A 24,834-nucleotide genomic window follows, 5' to 3' on the forward strand; every position below is an offset into this window, starting at 1 on the left:
TTTTTTATCAGTTCCTATTTAGCTAACGGTTCCTTTTCTCGTTCTTCCTTCAAGTGTGCTTTCTCATCCTTATTGGCCTTTTTTACTTCATCTTGTGTCAGCAGCTTCTTCTTGGTCTCCTCAATGGACTCAATCAGACTCTTCAAGCAAGTCTCAGAGTCTTGAGCAATTGACTTAGGCATGAGATTCTCAGCAACATATCAGCAGGTTTCAAGTTGACGTCCCCCAAAACTTCTCAACAGTACTGGAAAACAAACTGTGAGACTCAACATCCAAGTAGCTTTTGGCCAGCACCATGAAATTTCACTACTAGGAAAAACATTTTTTACGACAGCAAAACGATAATGATTGATCAAGAACCGTCTTAATATATAAGTCGTTGGACTGTAGTATATTCCAAGGGTTGGGCTGTTTGTCAATTAAAGCGGTACATGAGCTGGGTTCAGAACGTTAACATTTGTCTTGTAAGTATACCAACCACTGCTGGAGTTGTCGGTGTACAGCTTTGGCGTCCTGTCCTGAAACGCAATGGCCCTGCCTTCTTTGAAGACATGTTGGATGTAAGCGCCAATAACGCTTGTGGAAGGTCAGTTTTAAGAACCTATTCTCTTTGGAGGGATTCGAGGATTTATGATTTGCACTCCACCACACTGTAAGTCCTTGGAACGTGTTTTCTTCATTGTCGTCAATGCCGAGGACTACTAGGGTTTGGCTATCCGTCACCACTTCGGCTTTGAGCCTGCCGGCTCTTTGGGCTGAGTTTACACTGAGGTGGGTTCGGATGGCAATGTAGGCTTGGCTTCTCTTTCTCTCGAGGACTTGTTCCCCTGTGAATTCAGGGAAGGATACATGGATGTAAGAGTGCACATGGCTTGTTAACTTGCGTACGTACTTTATGATATAGTTACGAACACTGTACGGGAGGAATTGCTCATACGTGACGTACACAAATATAATGTTATCCATAACTGTTCCTAGCTGTGACCGTGGATATGACCACAATTCCCATCCTTCCATGAAACTCCATTCTTCTTCTTTATGTCGAGTGATTTCGGTCTGGGTATGTGGTATTTATAATAGAGAGTGAAATGGACTAATAATATGTGATAGGTTTGTTAAGTTGAAAAAAAATAATCAAAAACCAAATCAATTATATTGATTTAATTCAGATTTTTTTTTTTGAAAATAAGTTGATTCAGAATATTGAAGTGAAAGAAACGTATTAATGGGACCAATCTAAATCAAATTTATTGATTTGGTTTAGATAATCGAATTCATCAAGTCAATCCGATTTAATAAAATTCTCACTATCTCAACTAAACATTCTTAATATTTTCTCAACAATTAATTTCCCTCTCAACGGCTTCAAACTAAATTCTTTTTTTTTTTATCTTTAATTCTGTGCATGATCTTCTCAACAAATTATCCCATTTAAACTATCATCTTTTATCTCTATTTTTGAATTGAATTTCAATAATTAAAAATAACTCTGTATCAAAATTTTAAATTGATCATTTATATAATTTATATATTTAAACATATTTATTTAGTATTTTGTTATGAATTTTAATGATACAAAAACAAATTATCTTGTGTTTTCATAGATAAGCTGGAACAGCAGGCAAATTAAACGAGATGGGGCCTTTTCAGCTTTTTTTCTTAAGCTCACGGACATGGTTGTGTTAATGCACGTGCAAATCCATGATGAGGAAGATTAATTTGAGTGATGCATGAGTAGTGAAAACAGTTACAAAGAACACAAACGGGTGTTGAACACGTGGCACTTGCGTTTGTTCTCTCTTTTGGCGCTGGCGCTAAATGATCGTGACGCAGAGAGTGTTGCTCTCCTACTTTCTCGGAACACTCTATCATGCATCTTTCTCATTTCTCACTTCCAAACAAACAAACATTACCAACACTAACATGCTAACATACATCATTTTTTAAAATTATTATTATTATAATTATACTAATTTCTTTCAAAATTATAATTATTCAATGGATTTTTCTCTCTCTGAGTCTCCTCATATTCAATCTCAACAACCATCTTTGATTCAACGTGAACGTCTTACTGCATTCTCGGGTTTGAATTAATGCATCATTATATTCTCTTTTCAAACTTTTCAAATTCTTCTTCTTTTCCCTTCTTTTATTTTGTCCTTCTCCATGTTGCAGTTTTACAAATTTTTCCATTCTTGAAGGGTCAACAACAACAAAAGGGAATGTTAGGCTTCCATTAAAGGGTTCTGAAAACTACTATGCATGGGTTGAATTCACATTATTCTTGGTATTCTTTATATTTCTGGAATATTATTTTGAAAATCTTTGAAATACATTGTTGCATTGAAACGTAGCACACAAAAAGTTGTCCTTTTTTACTCCAAACCTCTTGGGACCATTTTTTCAAGTTGATGTTTTGTGTTTATGAGCAAAACAGTGACATATATACTCAGCCTCAATTACGTACAAGGGTAGAAAGATTGTGCCTTAACTAGTGAATGGAATTGGAATCATAATGCTTTGATAGCATTGTATTTGTGTAATTTAATTCAGACTACCATGATTCCAATTTCTAACTTTTTACTTTCATTGGGGGTGGGTTGGATATTAATTCCAGGCTTTATGCTTTTAAGAGTTTCTAGGATGATACGATAAAATAATTTCTTTGAAACATGTCTCCATGGATCTGAAGTTGCATGCCCCTCCTACAGGAACATAGTGATGAATTCCCCGCCTGATGACAACAATTCAGAACCTAGAGAGTTGGGCAGCCCGGATGCTAGTTCCAATGAAATTGAGAATTTTCTATCCTTATATGGTGAGGTGGAAGGTAATGGAATATGACCTACTTAGTCATACACCTATTAGTATTTTGCATGTTATGCATTCATTCATATGTTGATCTCCTTCTACTTGAATATTTTCAGCCAAACATCGATTGCTTTTGGTTCAGTGGTTAACTAGTCTTGTCCCCTCATTGAACCTTCCAATAAATGTCACGGATGGTGAATTAAGAGCATGCTTGAGCAATGGTACAGTTTTGTGCCAGATACTGAACAAGCTACGACATGGTACCGTGAATGTGGTAACACTTTTTAACCTTTTACTAACTCTGACTGTAATTGGTAACTTGATTTGAGATATACCTTTTAGTCTGGATTCTCTTATGTAGGTTAGTGAACCTGATAATTTTCTGCCATCACAATCAGAAAATGTTAAATCGTTTCTGAAAGCTTTGGACGGAATGGGATTGCCCCGGTTTGAAATATCCGACCTAGAGAAGGTATAAGATGCCTAACTTTGTGTCATGCATTCAAATTAGAGTTGCACAATTGTAATCAATCAGGCGTTATTATTATTGTTGAGTTTAAATTGATACCCTGTTTGTGTAAAGATTTTTATACTAGATATAATTAACTTAATTCGAGTTTTAAATTAGACTTTTAACCAATTACAAAATAACTCTACTACTCTAAATATATCTTTTAAAGTAATCATTAAAAAATAAATAATTTTACTGAGCATGGTAATCAATTATTAAATGACTTTGTAAAAATCTTTATATTATCAGAATATTCTAATTAAATTTTTATTATATGTCTGCCTAGTTTTTATATCAATTTTTTTAGATCAAAATTTTATTTATAGCATTGGTTTTGTTTTGATGCATACCATGACTCTTTTGTTGTGTAGGGGTCTATGAAGGCTGTTGTGGATTGTCTTTTAACACTTAGAGAGAAAAGTTTGCAGAATGCTTTGGGAGATAATATTTCTGTAACTAATTCCAACACGGTGAGCCCTCATGGGAATGCACCATTCAATTTTCATTGTTCTCCAACATTTGGTGGAGAGCAGAGGAAGATTGCAGCTGGGTCGATGTTGCAACGTGTTAATAGTACCCCTATTATTATGGCAGGTCCGGTGAATTTTATTCAACTCAGACTTGTGTGTGTTTAAGCATACAATATTAAACATGGTGACATGGTTATGTTAACAATTAAGAAAACTTATTTGTAACTTGAATTTCCTAAGAAACAAAATTTGTGAAGTTCTAGCTTGTACTATTAAAAAGCTATTATAAAAAGTGTCGGTACTACTCTCTAATCAAAATTGGCATTTCATAGCAGCAGTTACTAGTTACTAAGAAGAAATACTATTTTAACTAGAGAATAGCGTCAAAAGAACTTGAGACATTATATCTTTGTCCTAAAGTTAAATCTTAACTTTTGTATGGAAGACCTTTTCCTTGAAATTTCTTGTTAAATACTATTTATCTATACTGTTTGTCTATCATCAGTTTCCAAATAGATGGTGTGCTTGTCTTTAAGTGATTAGTTTTAGTCATTTGTATATTCTACAGAACCATCAGTTTCATTAATACACCATGTTGGTCATAAGTTTCATGAGGAGTTTCAACTGAAACCTGGGAGTTACGCAGATCTTCCTGCTGCAAAAATATCAGAAATGATGAAATCAAACAGTATAGATGTAAGTTCTTAAAGTCAACCACCAGATACACGCGCTTAATGTATGTGTGTATGTATATAGATATACATTTTTTTTTCTGTTTGATACATCACTGATTTGTTTCAGTCTAATGTTGCAGAATGCTCCCACTCAGTCTCTTCTGAGTGTTGTGAATGGTATTCTTGAAGAAAGTGTTGAAAGAAGAAATGGGGAAATACCTCATGTATGGCCTCGGAGACTTTGGTTTGGTGTTACATATGTTCATAAACTCATTCATTAGCCTACATGTATATAATCCATGCAATTGGTTTATACCCCTAACACGTGCCACAAACAGTTTCACAAACACTGTCTATTATCTTTGTTGTTCAGCGTGTGGCATGCTTGTTGAAAAAGGTTACCCAAGAGATTGAGCGGCGCATGTCAACTCAAGCAGAACATTTGCGAACTGTATGTTATGTTCGTTACATTATTTTCAAAAGCTAGTTATTTAGTTACTTTTAGTTTCTCAATAATTTTCTCCATATCACTTCTTACCCTATGACTTCAGCAAAACAATCTTTTCAAGGCTCGGGAAGAAAAATACCAATCGAGAATAAGAGTACTTGAGGCACTTGCATCTGGAACTAGAGATGAGAGTGAGGTATCACAAATAGTTTTGTCTAGTTATTTTGCTAGAATTATACCAATTTTATATACCTTCAAATTTTGCATATTGGTATGAGATTTCTATTTATCAGAGGGAACTTTTGTAACAGATATGTTCTAGCCAGGTTCAGCAGTTTAAGGTAATGGTTTCTTGCTTTTAACAATAAACAACGTATTGATACACTTTTAATTAAATCATGTTCAAGTTATTTGGATTTTGGGCTCTCTGTCCCTTCAATACAGGGTGAGATGATCAAAGAGAAAGAAAAGAAGGTAGATGAGAATGAAGTTGTTAGGTTGATAAAAGAGCAGGAGGACAAAAATTTGGAAATTTCAGCTTTGAAGGTAGAACTGGAAACAGCCAAAAGAACATGTGAAGTACAATTCTCACAGTTGGAAGAAGAAGCCAACGGTTTTAAAGCAACATTGACACGGAAGGTCCAAGAATATGAGCATCAATTGGAAGAATTAAGAAATGAGGTAACGGTTTCTTATTTTGCACAAAAAGCAATATATTGGTACACCATGAGAGACAGGACAAGACCAAGAGGTTTTAGTTAAAAAAGCATACATGTTTTTGGCAGTGTTCTCCAATCAGAATATAATTTCACCTCGGTAATCTATGCTGAAACTTTTATCACTCAGATACTTGACATAGAACTCTATTTCTAATTGGAAAGTAGCACTAAAAACATTTGAGTTTTATCCATGGAGAAATTAGTTTCATGTATTATGAAATATTTGGCCCTTCAATACAGGCTGAAAAGATCAAAGAGGAAGTAAAAACGACAGACGAAAAGGAAACTATTAGGTTCATGAAAGAACAGGAGGACAAAAAATTAGAAATTTCATCATTGAAGAAAAAACTGGAAACAAAAAAAAAAACATATGAAGTAGAATGTTCACAGTTCGTAGAAGAAGCTAAAGATGCTAAACAGAAGGCCCAAGAATATGAGAATCAATTGAAAGCATTAAGAAATAAGGTAATGGTTTCTTTGCAGTTTGCATGATAAGCAATAGATTAGTACACTTTGAGAGGCAGGACAAGATCAAGAGGTTTTAGTTAAAACTTGAAATACAAGACTTAGATGCACTTGGTGTTCTCTGATCAGAATAGGAGTTTCACCTTAGTAACCTATGCTGAAACTTTTATTACGGATTCTTGAGATAAAACTAATTCTGATTGGGAAATAGCATAAAAAACATATAAGGAACTTTATTTATGTTTTATCCTTAAATAAATTACTTTATTGTATTTGTATTATGAGCTCTCTGGCCCTTCAATACAGGTTGAAAAGATCAAAGAGGAGGTAAAAACGGAAAATGAAAAGGAAATTGTTAGGTTGATGAAAGAACAAGAGGACAAAAATTTGGAAATTTCAGCATTAAAGCAAGAACTAGAAAAAACCAAAAGAACATATGAAGTACAACGTTCACAGTTGGAAACAGAAGCTAAGGATGCTAAAGCAGAATTAACTCAAAAGTCTCAAGAATATGAGCACCGATTGGAAGAATTAAGAAATAAGGTAACGGTTTCTTACTTTTCAAGATATGCAACATTTTGGTACACTTTTAGTTTTATATGCAGAGACAAGTAATCTAGATTGGCATCCCGGCAACGTACGTGATTTTTTTTTTTAAAAAAATTATCAGCAACCTACGTGTATGTATTTATCTATTCTTATAATATCAATTGTAATATTAATTAGTTTAATATTATTTTAATTATTATTTATTTTGATAAATAAAATGCCAAATCATAAATAAAGTAAAAGATTGAGAGCAGATAAAATAATAACACTATTATTTTAAAATAAATAATAATAAAACATTTTAAATATAATAATAATTTTTTTTTACTATGATTTGAATATATTTTAATTTTATCGACTATTGGTATAACTATATTATTATTTTGTTAAGATTCAGGAGAGGGGGAAGAGAAAAAATGTTAAAGCGAAATAATGCAGCAGTATTAACTAATTTTTATATTATTATTATTATTATTATTATTATTATTCTTTTAATTAGCACTTTAATGATTTTCGGGAGACATCATATATATGTGTAAGATGTGTTCGCTTGTGCAACATTTTGACTGATGTCCTAACTTTCCAAGAGAGGTTTGAATAGATACAGCAAGCAATATACAGTTCTTACATAGTATTGATTATTTTCATGTTAATTATTTGTATTATGAGTCCTTTGGTCCTTCAATACAGGCTGAGAAGATCAGAGAGGAAGAAAAGGAGGCAGATGAGAAAGAAATCATCAGGTTGATGAAAGAGCAGGAGGACAAAAATTTGGAAATTTCATCATTGGAACAAAAGTCTCAAGAATATGAGCATCGATTGGACGAATTAAGAAATAAGATTAAGGAGCTTGAGGTTTCTTCTGATTCAAAAGATCAGAAGTGGAACATGAAAATGAACCAAATGCAGACTGTTATAAACTTTCAATTGAGTTCCCTACAGGTACACTTACAAATGTGTTAATGTCAATGTTATCTTGGTGAAGTCAAACATTTCAATTTTGTACTTAATTTGCAAACATCCAGAAATTGGAATTATCTTGGGAATGCATTAAGCAAAATGTTATGAAAGAGCAAACGGTTTATGCAGAGGATTGTGATCGGTTAGGTAGGCCTTTTTAGTAGAATGTCATCTTAGTGCACTGTCTTTCCTTCTTAAGAGTTAACTCATCACTTGATTGTAAATTAATTTTTCAGGTGTTTATCTTAAACCGCTGTTACATGCAGCTGAGAACTACCATACTCTTCTTGCTGAAAATAAAAAAATGTTTAATGAGATTCAAGAATTAAAAGGTGGCATTATCTATGTGTCTGTCTACTAGGCTATTGATGCAAGTGTACTTTGAATTCACACAAACTTTTTCTGATACAGGAAATATCAGAGTATATTGTCGAATTAGACCATTTCTTTCAGGCAAAAAGGAAAAACAATCTATTGTTAAACTCATTGGTGAAAATGATTTGGTTGTGGCAAATCCATCCAAAGAAGGAAAAGATGCTCTTCGATCATTTAAATTTAACAAGGTTTTCGGCTCTGCCACAACCCAAGGTTTTAAGATTAATTTTTTTAACACAGTTTCTCCCTTTTTTAGTTGTTATGTTAACCTTCTAATGTTGTACTAATGATATTAAATTGAATAATGCAGCGGAGGTATACTCTGACATTCAATCCTTTATAAGATCAGTTCTAGATGGGTATAATGTGTGTATATTTGCTTATGGCCAAACTGGTTCAGGGAAAACTTATACAATGGTATGAACCCTCTGAATAAATTGATTTTTATCTCATACATCATGTTATTGAAGGAATTCTTCATTCTATAAGATGCCAACCTTTCTCAGACTGGTCCAAATGGGGCAACAAGCGAGACTATTGGTGTTAATTATCGAGCTCTAAATGACCTCTTCAAGATTGCCACAAGTAGAGAAAGCCTCATAGACTACGAGATTGGAGTTCAAATGGTTGAGATATATAATGAGCAAGTCCGTGACTTGTTAATAACAGATGGTTCTCCAAAAAGATATCCTTTTTTTCATTAACTTTTAATATGTTATTCTTTGCATGGATTTTCTTCTTCTACTTTTTTTCTTTCTCTGATTTCCTTAAATGCACACACTTGGGATATTGACTCGACCTCAACCAAAGGGCTTAGCAGTACCAGATGCTAGCTTGTTTCCTGTGAAATCGCCTTCAGATGTAATTAAGCTAATGGACATTGGACTTAAAAATAGAGCCATTGGTGCAACTGCTATGAATGAAAGAAGTAGCCGTTCTCACAGGTCACACCACTTTTTTCCCCTTTCTTTAAGATTTAACATTGAAAGCAAAGGCGTCTATTATGATAACACCATGTAAACTTATGTACACAGTGTTGTCTCAATTCATATTCGTGGGAAGGACTTGAAGACTGGTTCTACTATGGTTGGTAATCTTCATTTGGTAGATTTGGCAGGAAGTGAAAGGGTAGATCGGTCTGAAGTAACTGGGGATAGGCTTAAGGAAGCACAACATATAAACAGATCACTATCTGCCCTTGGAGATGTTATTTTTGCCCTTTCTCAAAAAAGCCCCCATGTACCATACAGAAACAGCAAACTTACTCAACTTCTACAAACTTCTCTTGGTAAATCTTTATTCATCATTTGTTATGTCACATGCCTTGAATCTTTTCTATGTAGATTTTCTTATGATCTTTGACTCTTGTCTTTGATTTTATTGCACAGGTGACCAAGCGAAGACACTCATGTTTGTTCAAATTAATTCAGACGTAAGTTCATATTCTGAAACACTGAGCACTTTAAAGTTTGCTGAAAGGGTTTCTGGAGTTGAATTAGGAGCTGCACGAAGTAGCAAAGAGAGCAAAGATGTGAGAGAATTAATGGAACAGGTACTACCTTTTGTCTACCAAATTATGTTGGCATGACTGTATTACATTCTTTTCAGCTTTGTGAATGAACCAAAATGTCTTTCAGTTGATCTTATATCTGTTTCCTTTGCTTTCATTTTATACTTTTGAAGTGCATGTTTGGATTAACGTTTGTAAAGTTTGAATGAATTTCATATTACAAACAAAATTTTAAAAGCAACCCTGATGTTTCTTTCATTTGAAACTTGGTCTAAAGCCAAACATAAGTGTCTATAGTTATTGAACGAGAAACTAAACATATCACCAAACTGAGTTTAGCAAAACAAACGTATGCTCAAGGCAGCTGAACGGGAAACGAAACATAGCCAAAATTAGTTGATTACCAAACACAATTAATTATCCTCTTCCTTGCCTGACTTTCCAGGTGTCTTCTTTGAAGAACGCTATTTTTGCAAAAGAGGAGGAGATTGAGAGGCTTCAATTACTCAAAGGTTCAGTTGGTAGCATTGTTAAGCGAAACCAAATTTCACGAAGTAGAAGTATTAAGCACTATGAAGCTTTTAACCAGCAACCGATGGATGACCATATACACCAAAATGAATTTCTCCATCAATCTGAACTTCATGGGGGAAATATAGGAAAGAATATTGCTGCAATTGCAGAAACTTCAAGATTTACAGATTCTGATTTTGATGAAAAATCAAGTGATCTTTCTGACAGTGCTGTTGCTCCAGGCACAGAAACTGACGGTTCAGAAAATTCTAGTCTCACCGAACGCACAACATCATCAGATAAGAGGTGAGTAGTGTTTATTCTATTACAGCTTTGGTCACTGCCCTTTACATTCCTGCTAAACAGTTTACTAAATCTTCATATTAGAAAGGGAATTCTTGTTAATTTCCTAGCTAGTTATCTATACTAAAGTTATCAAAATATATCTGGTAACATTATAACCCCTTCCCCGTGGACTCAACTATCTAATGAAACATTTCGTACGGTACAAAGGGTTTTCTTCATTGACTGAGTAGGAACTTTTACCACGTTGATTAAAGGCTTTATCACACTTTTGGTTTCTCTTGTGCAATTTTAATCTTTCATCTTTTCAATTGGTTCCTTGGGTTTCGCAAATATGCAATTTTAGTTTCTGGAATTCAATTGTGTCAATTGGTGGATATCATAATTGTACAATTTTAGTCTTTAAAATTTCTTAATTGTGTGATTGAAACTAATTTTGTGAGGACAAAAATCACGCAATTGTATCAGCTAGGGATTAAAATCTCACAATTGCAATACCTATTGACACTATTGAAATTCAGGAATTAAAATCAGGCATTTATGAAGCCTGAGAGACTTAATTTTGGCACAATTGAAACTTGAAGAATACTGAGGGACCAAAAGTATAATTGAGAAGCAAGATGTCAAACTACAAATATATTTCTTCTCTGGAGAATATAGTTTACTTGAGCCGTCTGATGACAACTTTGCTTTTCTAATATACCAGTTTCTTATTACAATGTTCAGGATTGATGAATGTTAAATTTGCATATTATATTCATTTGTAAGTTGAAGCCTATTATGTGTATGCATTTGTTAAATTTTTTTAATTTTTTTAATTTTCTTCATATGTTTTGCAGATCTAAACCAATTCGCAAAACTATTCAAGTGATGAGGAAATTAAACCGAACTTCATCTATCGCGACCACCCCAGTAAAGGACCCCTTGAAGAAGTCACCAGGTATGTACTAACATAAAGTTGAAGTCTCCGTTGGGGATATGAATACTATTCTTAAAACCTATGTTCGTTTAACTTTTGAACTTTCTTTCACAAATTTGATGTCAGGTATAAAAAAGAGCGTCAGTATAGGCAACCTTAAACCTCCAAAACTGTGGAAGTAAAGTAAGAAGCAGAAGCTACAATTTATTTATTTACTATTCCACTATGTGACACGCGCACACCGTGTAAATAGAATTGTTTCGTTGCTATGTTCTAACACTTTGAGTTTTGGTCATTTTTGTGGGTGTTTGCTTCCAGTCCAATTTTGTATTCTTAAGTAAAAAAAAAATGCTAGTTTATGTATAAACGCAAGAGCTAAATTCCATCAGTTTAAAATAGAAAAGGATTTATAGCAACCATTCAACAAGTTGATGTACAAAGTTTGATACGCGTTGACAACAATGTGCTGTTCTATATCACTTACTTTGCAAAATTATACTTTTCTTTCAAAGCATCATTCATTGAAAATGGCCAACCAAACTTACAAAAAGACAGGATACTAAAAAAAAGAACATTACATTAGTGCACCCGTATGAATAACAGCAAATCAAGCACGCATGTTCAAAACTAAATATGTTAGCAATCATGAAGATACAAACACAGTAAAACATAGTTTTCACACTCATGTATTTTTCTTATTTTCCGAATCAACGCATGCCTAGCAGCAACTACTCTATTGGGGTCGTTGCCCACTCTGTTAGGGTAGCTGGTAATATATAAAATTATATTCATACGGTTAGTTTGTGACATGCACATAAAGGTGGTGTTTTGTGAAACACTGTCGACCCAGCAGGATTACCTAGATGGACACCCTAATAAAACCATTTAAGCGCTTATTTAAATTCACATTCAGAATCACTTTGAATTCCCACTAAATCACCAAGTACCACGTTGAAATATCAAATAATATGATTTTATATCTAAATCACCCAGTCAACGTAATTTATAAACTACTAAAATGCCTTGATAAACACATTCAATCTTTACATATTTGATTTAAAGTCGACAAATTTATTCATACACTAAAAATTAATTGAGCTAAAATAACTTTTGCGTTAAATAACTATTTTTTAAGTAGAGAATAAAAAAATATATACTATGCTACTACTACCTTGTTTTTAGAAAATTAATAATATTAATTTTTATAAACATTCACTCCAACACCCTGTTTGCCGCACTGGTAACATGCATATCCGACATAGCCGACTCCACATCTCATATTTTACACCATTCCACGACACCATCACATAAGCAAATACTAACCCATCATTTTCCAGCAAATCAATCAACTAGTCCATGATTAGAACACTAGACAGCCACTCAAATCTGACCATAAAATGCGCTTTGTTGCTTCTTAAGATCCTCCTATATCAATATTTTTTTCCCTTTGTGTCTCTATCTTTAAAGAACCAAATCATGTATATGCACTAATAGAAAAATACAATCCAACATCATGGGTGGATTGCGTTGAACAGACAACTTCTCTTCTAGATTATCATATAACATAATATTATCAAATAGGCAACACCTCCAAAAAAGGGCACCCACAAAAATTAATAAATAAAACTGATTTACAAAATTCCAAAGATTTTTCCTCAATTTCCTCCAAATTACAATTACAACGGGAGGACCTTAGTGACAGACACATAACAATTGTAAGACTCTACGAACCTAACAAGACAGTTGCTCATTTTCCCCCTGCCATGTTTTCTTTTATTGATCAAAAGGAAAAACCACAAAAAAAAAAAAATCCTGCCCATCTGAAATTTTACATAACACCAAACTCAAAAACAGAGTAGCACAGACCACTTATATACACAATAGTACTATTTGAACTTGATTGAGTTTTAGTCCTCTACCATCTTTTCTCTGCTTCCTGTATTAGTTCTCTTTTTTTTTATATATATTTTTAGTTCAAAAATGGTTTATGCTACAGCAGAGATGCTGCAGCTTCTCCTATCTCTGTTAAGACAGTCAAAACCTTCGATCCTTACCGCAGCTGGTGTGTGACCAAATTTCTTTGGAACACAACCACGAGCTGAAGAAGAGGATGCCTCGGTAAATGGAAAAAAATTCCCATTACCAAACTGCTCATCTTGGATTAGAGGGTTAGAGGCCCTGCTAGGAGGAGATCCAGAGAAAAATGGTGGTGATGATGCTACCTCTTGGCCTCCGGATCTTTCCAGATAGCAATTTTCCTGCAAAAAAAAAGTAAAAAATCTTTAGTTAGATTATTTGAACCCCATGACAAAAAATGATGATGAAGTTACTATCGTCAAAAGGGCACATAAGCTTTGATCATGAATCATTATCACTAAAAATTGATTTAGTGCCTAATTGGCAAATACCCATAATCAATTCCTCCCAGTTGCACATATTCCAATATAAAGTCTGTAGCTGAGATTAATTTGAACACAGATCCCAAATTATATTCAGTGGCCGAAATAAAAACTTTATTAAAATCAATTTAACAAAAACCAATTTTATCCAACTTTAAAATAAATGGATCTTTTAGGTATCACAAGAAAACAACTGTTTTTACAAGTTATGTTTTTCAAGGAAATTCTTGTACTAGAAAAATCGAAACGGATGCATAACCTTTGATCATAAACATCTCCAGGCTTGATTTAGTGGATTATCACACAAGATATCAACATTTTTAATCATAAAAATATGCTTGTTTCTCATGAAAATACTAGTACGAGGAAAAATACGAAGATTGTGTATGAAACTAACATTTTTTTCAAGTAAATTTAATATTGTTTCCTAGAATACAACAAAAGATTACATAGTAAAGAACCTTGGGGAGGAGCATGTCCAGAAGCGCTGCCCCAACTCCTGAATCTTCCACCTCAGGTTGGAAGCTGCTTATTTTTAGTGAACAAATACAGAAAAGTCATAATTTTTATAACCGATTTGCTTGAAAAACCAAAAAGAAAAAAGAACAGAGAATTTCCTGATGATGGGGTGCCTCGAGGGTCCGACTTCTGTGTTGATGGAAGAGTGGTTTATGAGACCCAATCGGCGAGGTTTGGGGCAAATCACTGATTCCATCCTCGTCTCCTCACAGCTTGTCAAGGTGTTCTTCTCTTGGTACCCATAGTAGCTGTAGCTATTCATCTTTTCCTTTTTTTCTTGTTCCCTCCCGAAAACCAAACCACAGATCTTAACAAGGAACACCTGCAATCACACAGTTCTTATGGCTTGAGAAGCCATGGAAAATTCAACTAAACCCAATGAAACCATACAAAAAAGAAAGAAACCCATTTTCACAGTTTTATAAATCCAAAAGGGCTTCAAAAAAGTTTGAAACTTGATTGATAGCAAGCATGAAAAACACCCACCTTCTTCTCAGGCCCTTTATTTTTCAGCAGATGAAAACCCAAAAAGGCTTTAAATTTTGAGACTTTACAAGTAAATTTGAATTAAAAAAGGGTACCTGAGCTGGTTTTTATTTGTAAAGAGAGAAGAGAGTACCTGAGCTGCCAGCGACAGTCACAGAGTGAGAGGGGACACCCCGAGAGGAGAAGAGGAAGAAGAAACAGAAGAGAGAAAAAAGGGTGTAGCAGGGTGAGAGGATATGAATAGAGAGAAGTGCTACAGTGGAGGCGGGTGCAGAGGCAGTGATGTAAGGCCGCACTTGTGGAACATTGATTGATGATTGAGATCTGGGATTGTGTCCAGAGTGATGTGTCGTCTTGTGAGTAGTGAGAGAGAAAAAGGCGATGTGAATGTGATCCACACACACGTGGTGATGACTGATGCTGCCTTTTGTCAACATCTTTCTTCTCTTCTTTTACCCTTCTGTTCTACAGTTGAAAACGTGTATGTATTTATTGGGCCTAAAGCGGTTAGTTCTTTTTTTATTTATAGGAAATATAAGTAGAATTTGAAAACTTGGGTCACCCAGTATTTTTGCTGTATACTTAGCAGTTTTTTAAAATAATGAAAATATCTTTATATGTATTTTTGGTTACAAATAGCATATTAGTTTTTTTAATTTTTGTAGCATTTTTTCCTTAAAATCATACTCTTTTATTGTAACTTGTTTCTGTTAGTGTCTTTTTGTGAGTGTTTGTTGTCGTCAGTGATGTACGTGCGTTGTTTACAAATATACGGTGAAATTTATTGATTTTTCATTATCGGAGAAGAAGAAATACGTATTAAAAAAAAATCAAAACATACGGATTATCAATCCGCGGATTGCCAATCCTTATGTTTTGATTTTTTTTAAAAAAATATAATTTTTTAAAATTATAACTTTTTTTATAATTTTTAAAAAAAATATATAATTTTTTTATATATTATTTTATTTACAGAATTTGATATTTAACCGGATGTTGTATTTAAATGTTTATTACAATAATTAATAGTTAAATAAATTTGATATTTAATTGAATGATGTATTTGGAAGTTTATGATAGTGATTGAAAATTAAACAAATATGATATTTAATTGAATGATGTATTTAGATATTTATTACAACAATTGATAACTAAATAAATTTGGTGTTTTTTACATATGTAAATTTTTATTTACAATTTATATATGTAAAAAAATTAATTATTAGATAAAAATTAATTATCATAAAATTTATTATATAAATTTACATATGTATTAAATATATATTAGAAATTTTAGTATTATATATAACGACATTAATTATTTTATAACATAATTGATTTATTAGTTCAGAGTTGATTAGAATATTATACTAATTACTTGAAAGTTACATGTTCAATTCAAATCCTATGAGTCTCTTAGGGATTGGCAATTCGTAGACCTAATACGGATTGATAAGGACAAAATTGACATTTCACACATTATGCTGGGTGTACAGCAAAATTACTAGGTGTCACTAGCAGTACCCGTAGAATTTTTCATTCCAAATCAAGGCCATTACTAATTTACTATCATGGACCACACCTATCAAGTGGTTGATCGTGGATAATAAATTTAAATTATTGAAATAATCCATCTCAGTAGGATGTATCATGCATCTTATACACCTGATTATTTTTGTCAACTCTCTTGCAACCCTAACAACTATTCATCATCACCATCGATTTTTGGTAGCGAAAACACACGCGTTGGTGGATTTGCGGGTGCGCGTGGTGTTGGTGATCTTGACCTTGTTGTTGTCCTCGTCGACGACGTTCTACTATATTTTAGTGTATTTAATCGTCTATTGATCGAGTGCCAAGCAACAGTGTCGTTCACCACTCTCTTTTTCTCTTCCTTCAGTGTTGTTTCCTTTCAATGGTGCGTCTTGTCCTCACTATGTATTTTCATGTGACCCAAATTCTTAAGTCAAAGGGGAAGGCAAACAAAAAGCAAACGAGGCAAAAAAGGAAGGTGGTCGGAGGAATTTTCCAATACGGATGGTGGGAGGAATTTTAGTTGCCGGAAGCTACGATTACTTTTTTTTATGGGAAACCCACATTTCTTTTTTCGTGCTAAAAAAAATTGTTGCTCACATTGGAATAGGTGACATGATGAAGCGTCGTGGTGGGCAAATTTTTAATATCAATAATATCAGGAGAATTGTTGTTCATCTAAATGGGAGGGGGTGGTTGGAGAATGACGGTGGGAGAATGGAGGAGAGAGGAAATGAAGGAGAAATAGGAAGAGGTAAAAAAATATAGGCAGTAGGTGCATCATAACATTTTGTGGTTGAGATAAATCTTATGGTGGGTAAAGTGGTCCATTATAAATCACTTAAATGACTAGTCCACGCTAGCCTCCACCCCAAATCAAAGTTTCAATACTAAGTAATAATATTATCAAAGGACTGACTACAAGCGTTAAATAATGATGTCTTTATTAGAATATGGGCAACATTGTTAATTGTTAATTTGTCTCCTCTCAAAACTCACCATGAATTTGTAATATCCGGAAGGATATCTCTACATCTGGCCATAATGACATGAAACTTAGAGATTCATGTTGATACATTTATTAAATTATCCACAATAGTTTTACAATCACTGTAAAAATAACAATATTGCTGAAACCAAGCTTTGATGTCCATTGAATCACTTAATATAAGGCCCACGCTTCAGCTTCTACTGGTTTCGAGAGACTCCATGGAAATAATTGGTCCTTGCTTTGATAAAATCTCCTTGTTCATTTCGAATGCATATGCCAACACCAAAAGCGTTTCTGTTTGAGAAAATGGCAGCATCAAGGTTACATTTCAACATGTTAGGAGTTGGTTTCTGTCATTTAATATACTGCGTTGATGGTATTTGCACGGTTCTTGTTGAGCAATTTCTCCTTGCAGCTAACCATTCAAAAAGAAAATGTTTGGAGAGGCTGATTGATATGGAAGGAGTAATGTCCACTTCATTCCAGAGCTTTTCATTCCTATTTTTTCAGTTTGCCCAAAGTGTTGTGAAGAAATTTGCACTTACTGTTTGATTGGAATGTTGGCCAATGTAAAAAATCAAGCCTTTTAAATTATCAATCGAGTGAACTTTGCTCCCAATGAGAGGCCATAAATTTGCTTCTTTCCAAAATAACTTAGCCTTTTGGCAATCTACGAACAAGTGTCAATCGGTTTCTATGTTGTTGGAGCAAAAGACACAAGCAGCTGGACATTGGACACCCTTTATGGATTAATTTCTGAAGCAATGGTAAGAATCCTCGAAGAAGTCTCCAAGCAAAATTGTTTGATCTTGGGTGGTATGTGCATTTTCCGAAGAAACATCCAGTTTCCGGTAACTTTTAAATGTTGGTTATCTAAAAGTATCCATAATGTTATGGTAAGCACTTTTAACACTATACATACTATTTTGAGATAAGTGCCAAATCAACTTGTCATCATCGAAAGTGTTGAGCAGAGACAACTTCAAAATTTTCTGGGCATCTTCCTCTGAGAATAAAACATCAAAAACATCTTTTTTCCATGCATTATTATCACGATCAAGAAGGGAACTTACGAGCATGTTTTCGTGCCCAGAGATTGGGGGAGATGTGATGTAGCAATTGTCATGAGTGTAGCCAAGGATGGGACCTAATTTTGATAGATTCTCCATTTTCAATTCTGCATTTGATGCCTTCTCGCCAATTGCCGTGAAACATAGATACTAAGCCTGACAAAACTTTAATTATGTCCCAGATGAACATCCAAAAAAATCCTCAAATGAATAGTATTTAACTTTGAAACTTTAGAAATTATAATATCATCATTGATTTGCAATCTTCAACCTTCTAATTTAAGTTTTGTAACTTTTAATTAAGTGCGGTATTTTAAATGTTTTTAAATGATGTTTTAAATTAATATTAAAATTTTATTTTAATAATTGACGTTTATTTTTCATGTTAAATTATTGGATGAGTTACTCAAGTAAAATTTTAATTCAACAATATTTAAGATGCTGAGTCTTAGCATTTCTTAAAAAATGTTGAGTCTTATTTATTTTGACAGAAAAGATAACAAGTAAATAATTCATATACTTGAAAAGTGTTAGTGACAAACTACTTTCTAATGTATGATGCATTTTTAATTATTAGTTAAAATTATTAAAAATTAAAGTTATGAATAAATGAAAATATAGTTTAACACAACCCATCTCTAAACAAAATTAATAGTTTGTTTAAAAGATATTATAAACAATTAAAAATAAAACATGTATAAATAAAATATGATAACTTCATCCATTCTTACTATTTTTCAAACATTTTATTTTTTTACTTGAGTGTCAAAATCTTTACAAGTATCACCCCTAGAAGAGTTTCAGTTTCATTGTGAGCGCTGTAACGTTAACCGTGCCACAGCCCGAGATCCTATCATTGAGCTCACATCACAACATATACAAATTAAGATAGATGTAGATCTCAATTATGTTTAACATTTGAAAATCAATTTTATTGAAAATAACTTTAACCCGTTTGAAAAACACACAGATGCTATATATATTTTGTGCATTTTCTAAATTTATTGAAAATTTTATTACACTTTCACTATGTATTTCTCGTTACATTTTAATTTTAACAAATATTTTAGTTTATATACGGGATAAATATTTATTTTATATAATCAGATTTCATGATAAATAAATATTTGACATTGTACAAATTATATTATATTAGAATTTATAATAAAAAATATTTTTAAACACATGAAATATTTTTTGAATTTATAATAAAAAAAATTAAAATGAGATATAAAGTTATTTTTAATTATTAATAATTTCTTTCAAAATAATATTTTTTTTATACACAACTTATTTAGAGATATAGATAAAAGAGAATAAAAGAGAAAGAAAAACATATTGAGATTATCTAATTAAAAAAAATGAAAAGTTAGGATTTTGTTCTACAAATTGTGTATTGTAGTGTATAGAATACGAAAATGTTTCTAAAATGAATGTTTACATATGTTATTTTCAATACTTTTGTAAAAAAAAATATTTATGTTATAATAAATTTATTTTCAATGAAATTTATTCATGAACAAACTAATTAAGTCACTCACGTCTTAACAAACAAGAGTGTCTAAATTTCATGCTAACTTATAAGATTATGGTTATATTTAACAAAATTAGTTAAAGAATTAATTGAAAGCTGAAAAATTAATTAATAACTTTAAAATTAGTTTACTAAATTATAAGTATCTTGTAAAATTAGTTTAATAGTGTAAAATAACAGAAAATAATAAAATAATAACTAGAAAATTAGACAAAAATAAAAGAAAATATAAAAAATTAGAAATTAGTGCTTTAAGAAACATTGCTTCATGTAATATTTAAAAAATACTAGAAGTTATTAAAAAAAATTTATTTATCGATAATTAAACAAACTTTTTATCTAATAAAAAAATTTATAAACGAACTAAAATGTCTTATTTAACATAAACTTTTGATTTTGTTTCAACTTATATTTATTCTATTTAATCCAAATATGTTCAAAGTCGTATAAGCATCAATGTCTTAGGGCTAGTTTGGCTGCGGATAAATGAATGAGAAACGAAAGGTACATAAGAAAAAAGAAAAACACACCTCGATAGTTTAATTGAACTAATGTGCGTAGAAATTTTTTAAAAAATGTGTGGAATCCACACGTTTTTCTCTCTGTCTCATATGAGGAGATTGGAGAAGAAATTTACATTGTGTAATTGTTTTTACCATCTTGTCCTCTATTGGTCATTTTAAAATCCTATTTTAAAAAATTTTAAATGATCATTTATTCAATTTCAATATTTTTTTTTATTATTTATTAACTAACTTTAATTCAAAAAAATTATTTTATTATGATATATTTTTTTCAACCAAATCACTTTTATTATTCCTTATTTCTTATCTATTTCTCTTTTTTTTCTTTTATCACTTATTCTCTTCTGTTATTTCTTCTCCCCTCTTCACAACCAAACAAGCCCTTAATCCAAAGCCGAACTCGTACAAGAGTAGGATCCCATCAAGAAAAGCAGCTACATTATTTTACTTCTATACATGCATGTGGGGTCGATCATAATAAATTCACAAAGAGTCAACAAAAAGTGTGTCACCATGACACGGCTGGGACAAGTACATCATCAATGGATTTTAATTTTAATTATTTTTCAGCTCGTTAAAATTATAAGCTACTTTTGTGCTGCATTTCGCTTTAATTTAATTAATTTTTCACATTTTTGTTAACCAATGGCATTTCATCCCTTTTCCAAACCTAAGTAAAACCAAAACAAAGTTCAAAGTCCAACAATGAAACTCTTATGTGATTGGAAACAATGCTTGATAGATATCTAATGTGTTATCTAACACGCATCGCAGGAAAAAGAAAAATATAAATAGTAATATATTATAAGAAGAGAGATGAAAAAAAAAAGATATTTAAAATAAAATAATATTTATATATCATTATGCAATTAATAAAGAAATAAAAAAATTCGGGATGCATCAAATCTTTAATTTTGCATATTCTCTTTATTTTGCACAAAGAATAAAATTGTCAAAAAAATAGGAGAACAAAAATAATGAATTAAAAATTATTTTACTTTACTTATAGTTTTAAAAATTGTGGAGTCTATTGTACTATTTTTACTCATCTCATTATCTCTCTCCATTTCTCTCCTTATCTCTTCTCTATGTTTCTTCATTCGAATACTTTTAATTTTCACCATATTTCTCACCTATTTCTATTTATTTTGTTTATTTTCATATATTCTATTTCTTTTTTCTATACCAAATAGAGCATTAGTAATTAAGGAGGTACAATTTTAGATTAATGACATGAGCTTCGCTTGGTGAAAAACAGAGGGTAGGAACTACGGAAAACGCTTAGAAAAATGAAAGCTTGAAAATTAAGGAAGGTGATGATGGGGATACATTTAATTGACCAATTCACATAGATGACACCAATTGAAATTGAGAGGCAGTTGAGCAAGGCTGATGGAGGTGGTAACACTTACCGAGACTTTGATACTCAAGTAATTGGAAATTCTAGCAAAATAATAGTATAATGGGATGGAGAAGGACTGAGGAGGTGCATATAAGTAAGGGTGGTTTACCCTGAAGCTAGAGCCAATTACCAACTTTAATTTGGCATGGCAATTGGACAAATTAGGGGTAGGTTTAGCTGTCTTTGTTCCATCCCGCAAAAGCCATTGGGGTTAAGTTTAGGAGAGGTTAGGATAAAATGTATAAACCTAATCCTATTTCTGTCAAGTTTTATGGCACTTGGGAGAAATCCACGAAAAACATGAATCACACTTTTTAAAATTTTATTTTGCTTATTTATTTTTAAATAAATATATTATGTTATTAATACGTCTTAATTCAAATAATATATAATAATTAATAAACAATAAAGTTCCAAAAAATAGGAATTAAATTATATTTTAATTAAATTTATTATTTAATCACTATAATTTAAATTATTTAACTATTAAAATAATTAATTCATATTTTTAATAATTAGAAAATGAAAGTATGAAAATAAAATTTTAACTCTAATACATAAGTATGTATGCATGCATGTGTAGATGGGGTAGGGTAAGACAAATGAATAAATCTCTTGACCTAATTTTAATCCTATTAATCCTGAATTTATTCAAAGTGAATTTTCCTCGTTAAAGTTAAATCGAAATTGAACAGGCATCAAAAGTTTAAATTTAATTGTCATGCTTTGTTACTTTTGTTAAGATTAATGATTAGGATTAATTTTGCAATCATCTCAAAGCACTTGATGTAAACAAGACAATTGATGTGATGCGGGTGTATGGACTATGGAAATTTTTAGGAGACATTACTGTTTTAATGTAATGGGACATATCTTGTAATATGTATTTGCATTGGATTTATTAGATGGGAAAAGGCAATCTTAGGACATCTTAGAATTAATCTGAAGTAGTTTATGGTGTATTAATTCAAGATCATGTAATATGAAAATTGAGATACATTTTAATTAGTTTGAGGTGCAACTAAAAATAAAATAATAATATTTTAATATATACGTATTTTAAATACTTCAGTAATAATTCTTATTTCTCAGTCTCTCTTTTTCTATCATAATATCACTTATTATATCTATATTTTTCTTTTTTTCACTCTTTTTTTAGGTGTCAAATAGCTTTTGATTTTAAAAAAAATTCCTTTTAAATATGCAATTCAAGATGAACCTGACATTTTTTAAGAAAAAAAAAATTGATTTAGTAACTTAGTTTTGAGGAGTGATGCCTCTAGAGTTAAGCCTTTAATTTGCGAGAGACCATGTCGGTATATATTTTTAAAGAAAAAAAGTAAAAACATCACTAGTTAAAAACTGAAATTATGAAGGCCAGGTAACTTGCATCCACTATTTATCTCTCCTCCAATGTCTTGTTCCAAATTGAAAGTTCCCACACACATTTTTCAAACTACAATATTAAAAAAGAGTGGAGGGAAAGAAAGATAGAAAATAACAAGGCCAAACTGATATAATAATTCTTCATAATTCAGCATCCCAATCTCTTTGCCCCTAGAGTATAATTAGATGGCTTTCACCTTCAATTTCGTGAATTGATTAACCAACAACAGATACTGATGAGCCAAGTCAATCAACCTAATAAAGAATATCAAGAATATAATACCAGACGTTTGAAATTTTCATTTAACTTGATGTTTAAGACATCCATGTAGCTTTTAATCAAACAACATAAAACCACAATTATACAATAAACAATTACAAGTCATCTAGAAAGTCATATACGCACATTTAACCGTGGCAAAATTGGATTAAAAATAGCTCTCTTCTAGCACATGTTCAACGCAGCAAGCTCTAAACGCAAATTGGAATCCAGAAAAAATTAAGTCTGCTGCCTCAAAAAGAGTATATTGCCTAGAAACTACAAAGTACCATTTCAGAAATCAAACTAGCTAGCAGTATTAGGTTTTTTTAGAGAAATTAATGAACACAACAAATTTTCTAGATCAAACATGACGTTAGCTATCACAATTAGATTTGCATAATGTCCGACACTAATATGGAAGATACATGCACCATACAACATTAAAAAGAAAACATCGTGGGGGTAGGGAATCTCTGAATTGAGACGGTGCTGGGTGTGAATCGAGAACCAATACCACTTTACATCACTAAATACTAGTTATATCCAACGTTAGATATTAGCGGTGAACCGATATACCACTTGATGAAGCGGTGTACGTTGGATGCTACCAATATTTGTGGGCATGCACGAAGCGTGGACCAGAGCTTTGGTATCTCGTGTGGGTTAATTTTAAGATGCCTTGTGACTTGTGACTATGTTCCTCCACCCCACACGAAACAAAGATGAAAGATGCCACAGAACAAACAAAAAAATTATAATTAAAGAGATCGAAGACCAATCACAACATACATACCACATATTACTTGAGGAAAAAAAAGATTTTCCTTTTTCGATTGAAATCAAAATGACAAAATTAACGTGTATCTTATCAATTATATGTGCTGGTTAATTATAAATTTATAAAATCTGCATGCTATATACGATTGAAAATGTATATATATTTTTCTTATACATAGAAATCAAACACAAATGTGATAGGGTTTACAATAACATACTTAAAACATTCTGTTTAACCAACTAATTAAGTTAGATATACTTGGACACTTGAAAAATGCATTTATATTATATGTGTGAAAATGTATAAAAGAATTATAGATAATAAAATAATAACTTGTAACAAAAAATAAATTAATAGCTGGTTTATAAAAACTACTAATTAAACAGCTTTATTAGCTAAATACATGAATCGAATATGCATTTATAATATTTTCAGTCAAAAAGGTCCAATTTAATTAGTTCAACAAAGTCTATGAGTTGTTATAAATGCTTGACACTTCCTTTAATTTCTATAAATAAAAAAATATAATATTTTCTTCTACAAATCATTAAAAATTTATCAAACCTACTAAATAACTTTATTAGCCCAGTACATGAACCGGACATGCATAATATTTTTATCCACGGATTATTTATTATAAGAAAAAAAATTTAAGTATAATATTTTAGATATTTTTCATATTGTTTTTTAATTAAAACTGAATTTCACTTCAATAATTGATAT

The 24,834-nt window shown here is 31.8% G+C and overlaps 2 protein-coding genes across 4 annotated transcripts; one reads left to right on the top strand and one right to left on the bottom strand.

Moving 5' to 3' along the window:
- The first annotated feature begins 431 nt into the window (after positions 1–431).
- LOC100777268 (kinesin-like protein KIN-14C) lies at positions 432–11,681 on the top strand. Its single transcript, XM_041015307.1, has 25 exons — positions 432–586; positions 2,712–2,830; positions 2,928–3,085; positions 3,173–3,283; positions 3,694–3,916; positions 4,361–4,488; positions 4,607–4,690; positions 4,840–4,917; positions 5,018–5,110; positions 5,226–5,255; positions 5,359–5,595; positions 5,874–6,098; positions 6,405–6,641; positions 7,338–7,589; positions 7,673–7,754; positions 7,844–7,939; positions 8,019–8,195; positions 8,293–8,399; positions 8,489–8,667; positions 8,762–8,926; positions 9,017–9,270; positions 9,371–9,534; positions 9,938–10,311; positions 11,148–11,248; positions 11,354–11,681. Exons 1-25 carry the CDS (start codon positions 432–434, stop codon positions 11,407–11,409), a joined length of 3,885 nt encoding a protein of 1,294 aa, XP_040871241.1. The 3' UTR covers positions 11,410–11,681.
- Positions 11,682–12,857: 1,176 nt separating this feature from the next.
- Positions 12,858–14,983, bottom strand: LOC100776729 (uncharacterized). Of its 3 annotated transcripts, none has more exons than XM_006580389.4 (4): positions 14,765–14,983; positions 14,244–14,467; positions 14,088–14,151; positions 12,858–13,485 (listed from the first exon to the last, which is right to left on the bottom strand). In XM_006580389.4, exons 2-4 carry the CDS (start codon positions 14,405–14,407, stop codon positions 13,213–13,215), a joined length of 501 nt encoding a protein of 166 aa, XP_006580452.1. In that variant the 5' UTR covers positions 14,408–14,467; positions 14,765–14,983; the 3' UTR covers positions 12,858–13,212. The 3 variants fall into 3 exon arrangements, with proteins under 3 accessions (XP_006580452.1, XP_040871667.1, XP_040871668.1); XM_041015733.1 differs by having other exon boundaries at positions 14,076–14,151; XM_041015734.1 differs by having other exon boundaries at positions 14,076–14,151; positions 14,244–14,490; positions 14,765–14,961.
- Positions 14,984–24,834: the final 9,851 nt, after the last annotated feature.

Source organism: Glycine max, chromosome 5 (genome assembly GCF_000004515.6).
Source record: "Glycine max cultivar Williams 82 chromosome 5, Glycine_max_v4.0, whole genome shotgun sequence".
Taxonomy (NCBI): domain Eukaryota; kingdom Viridiplantae; phylum Streptophyta; class Magnoliopsida; order Fabales; family Fabaceae; genus Glycine; species Glycine max.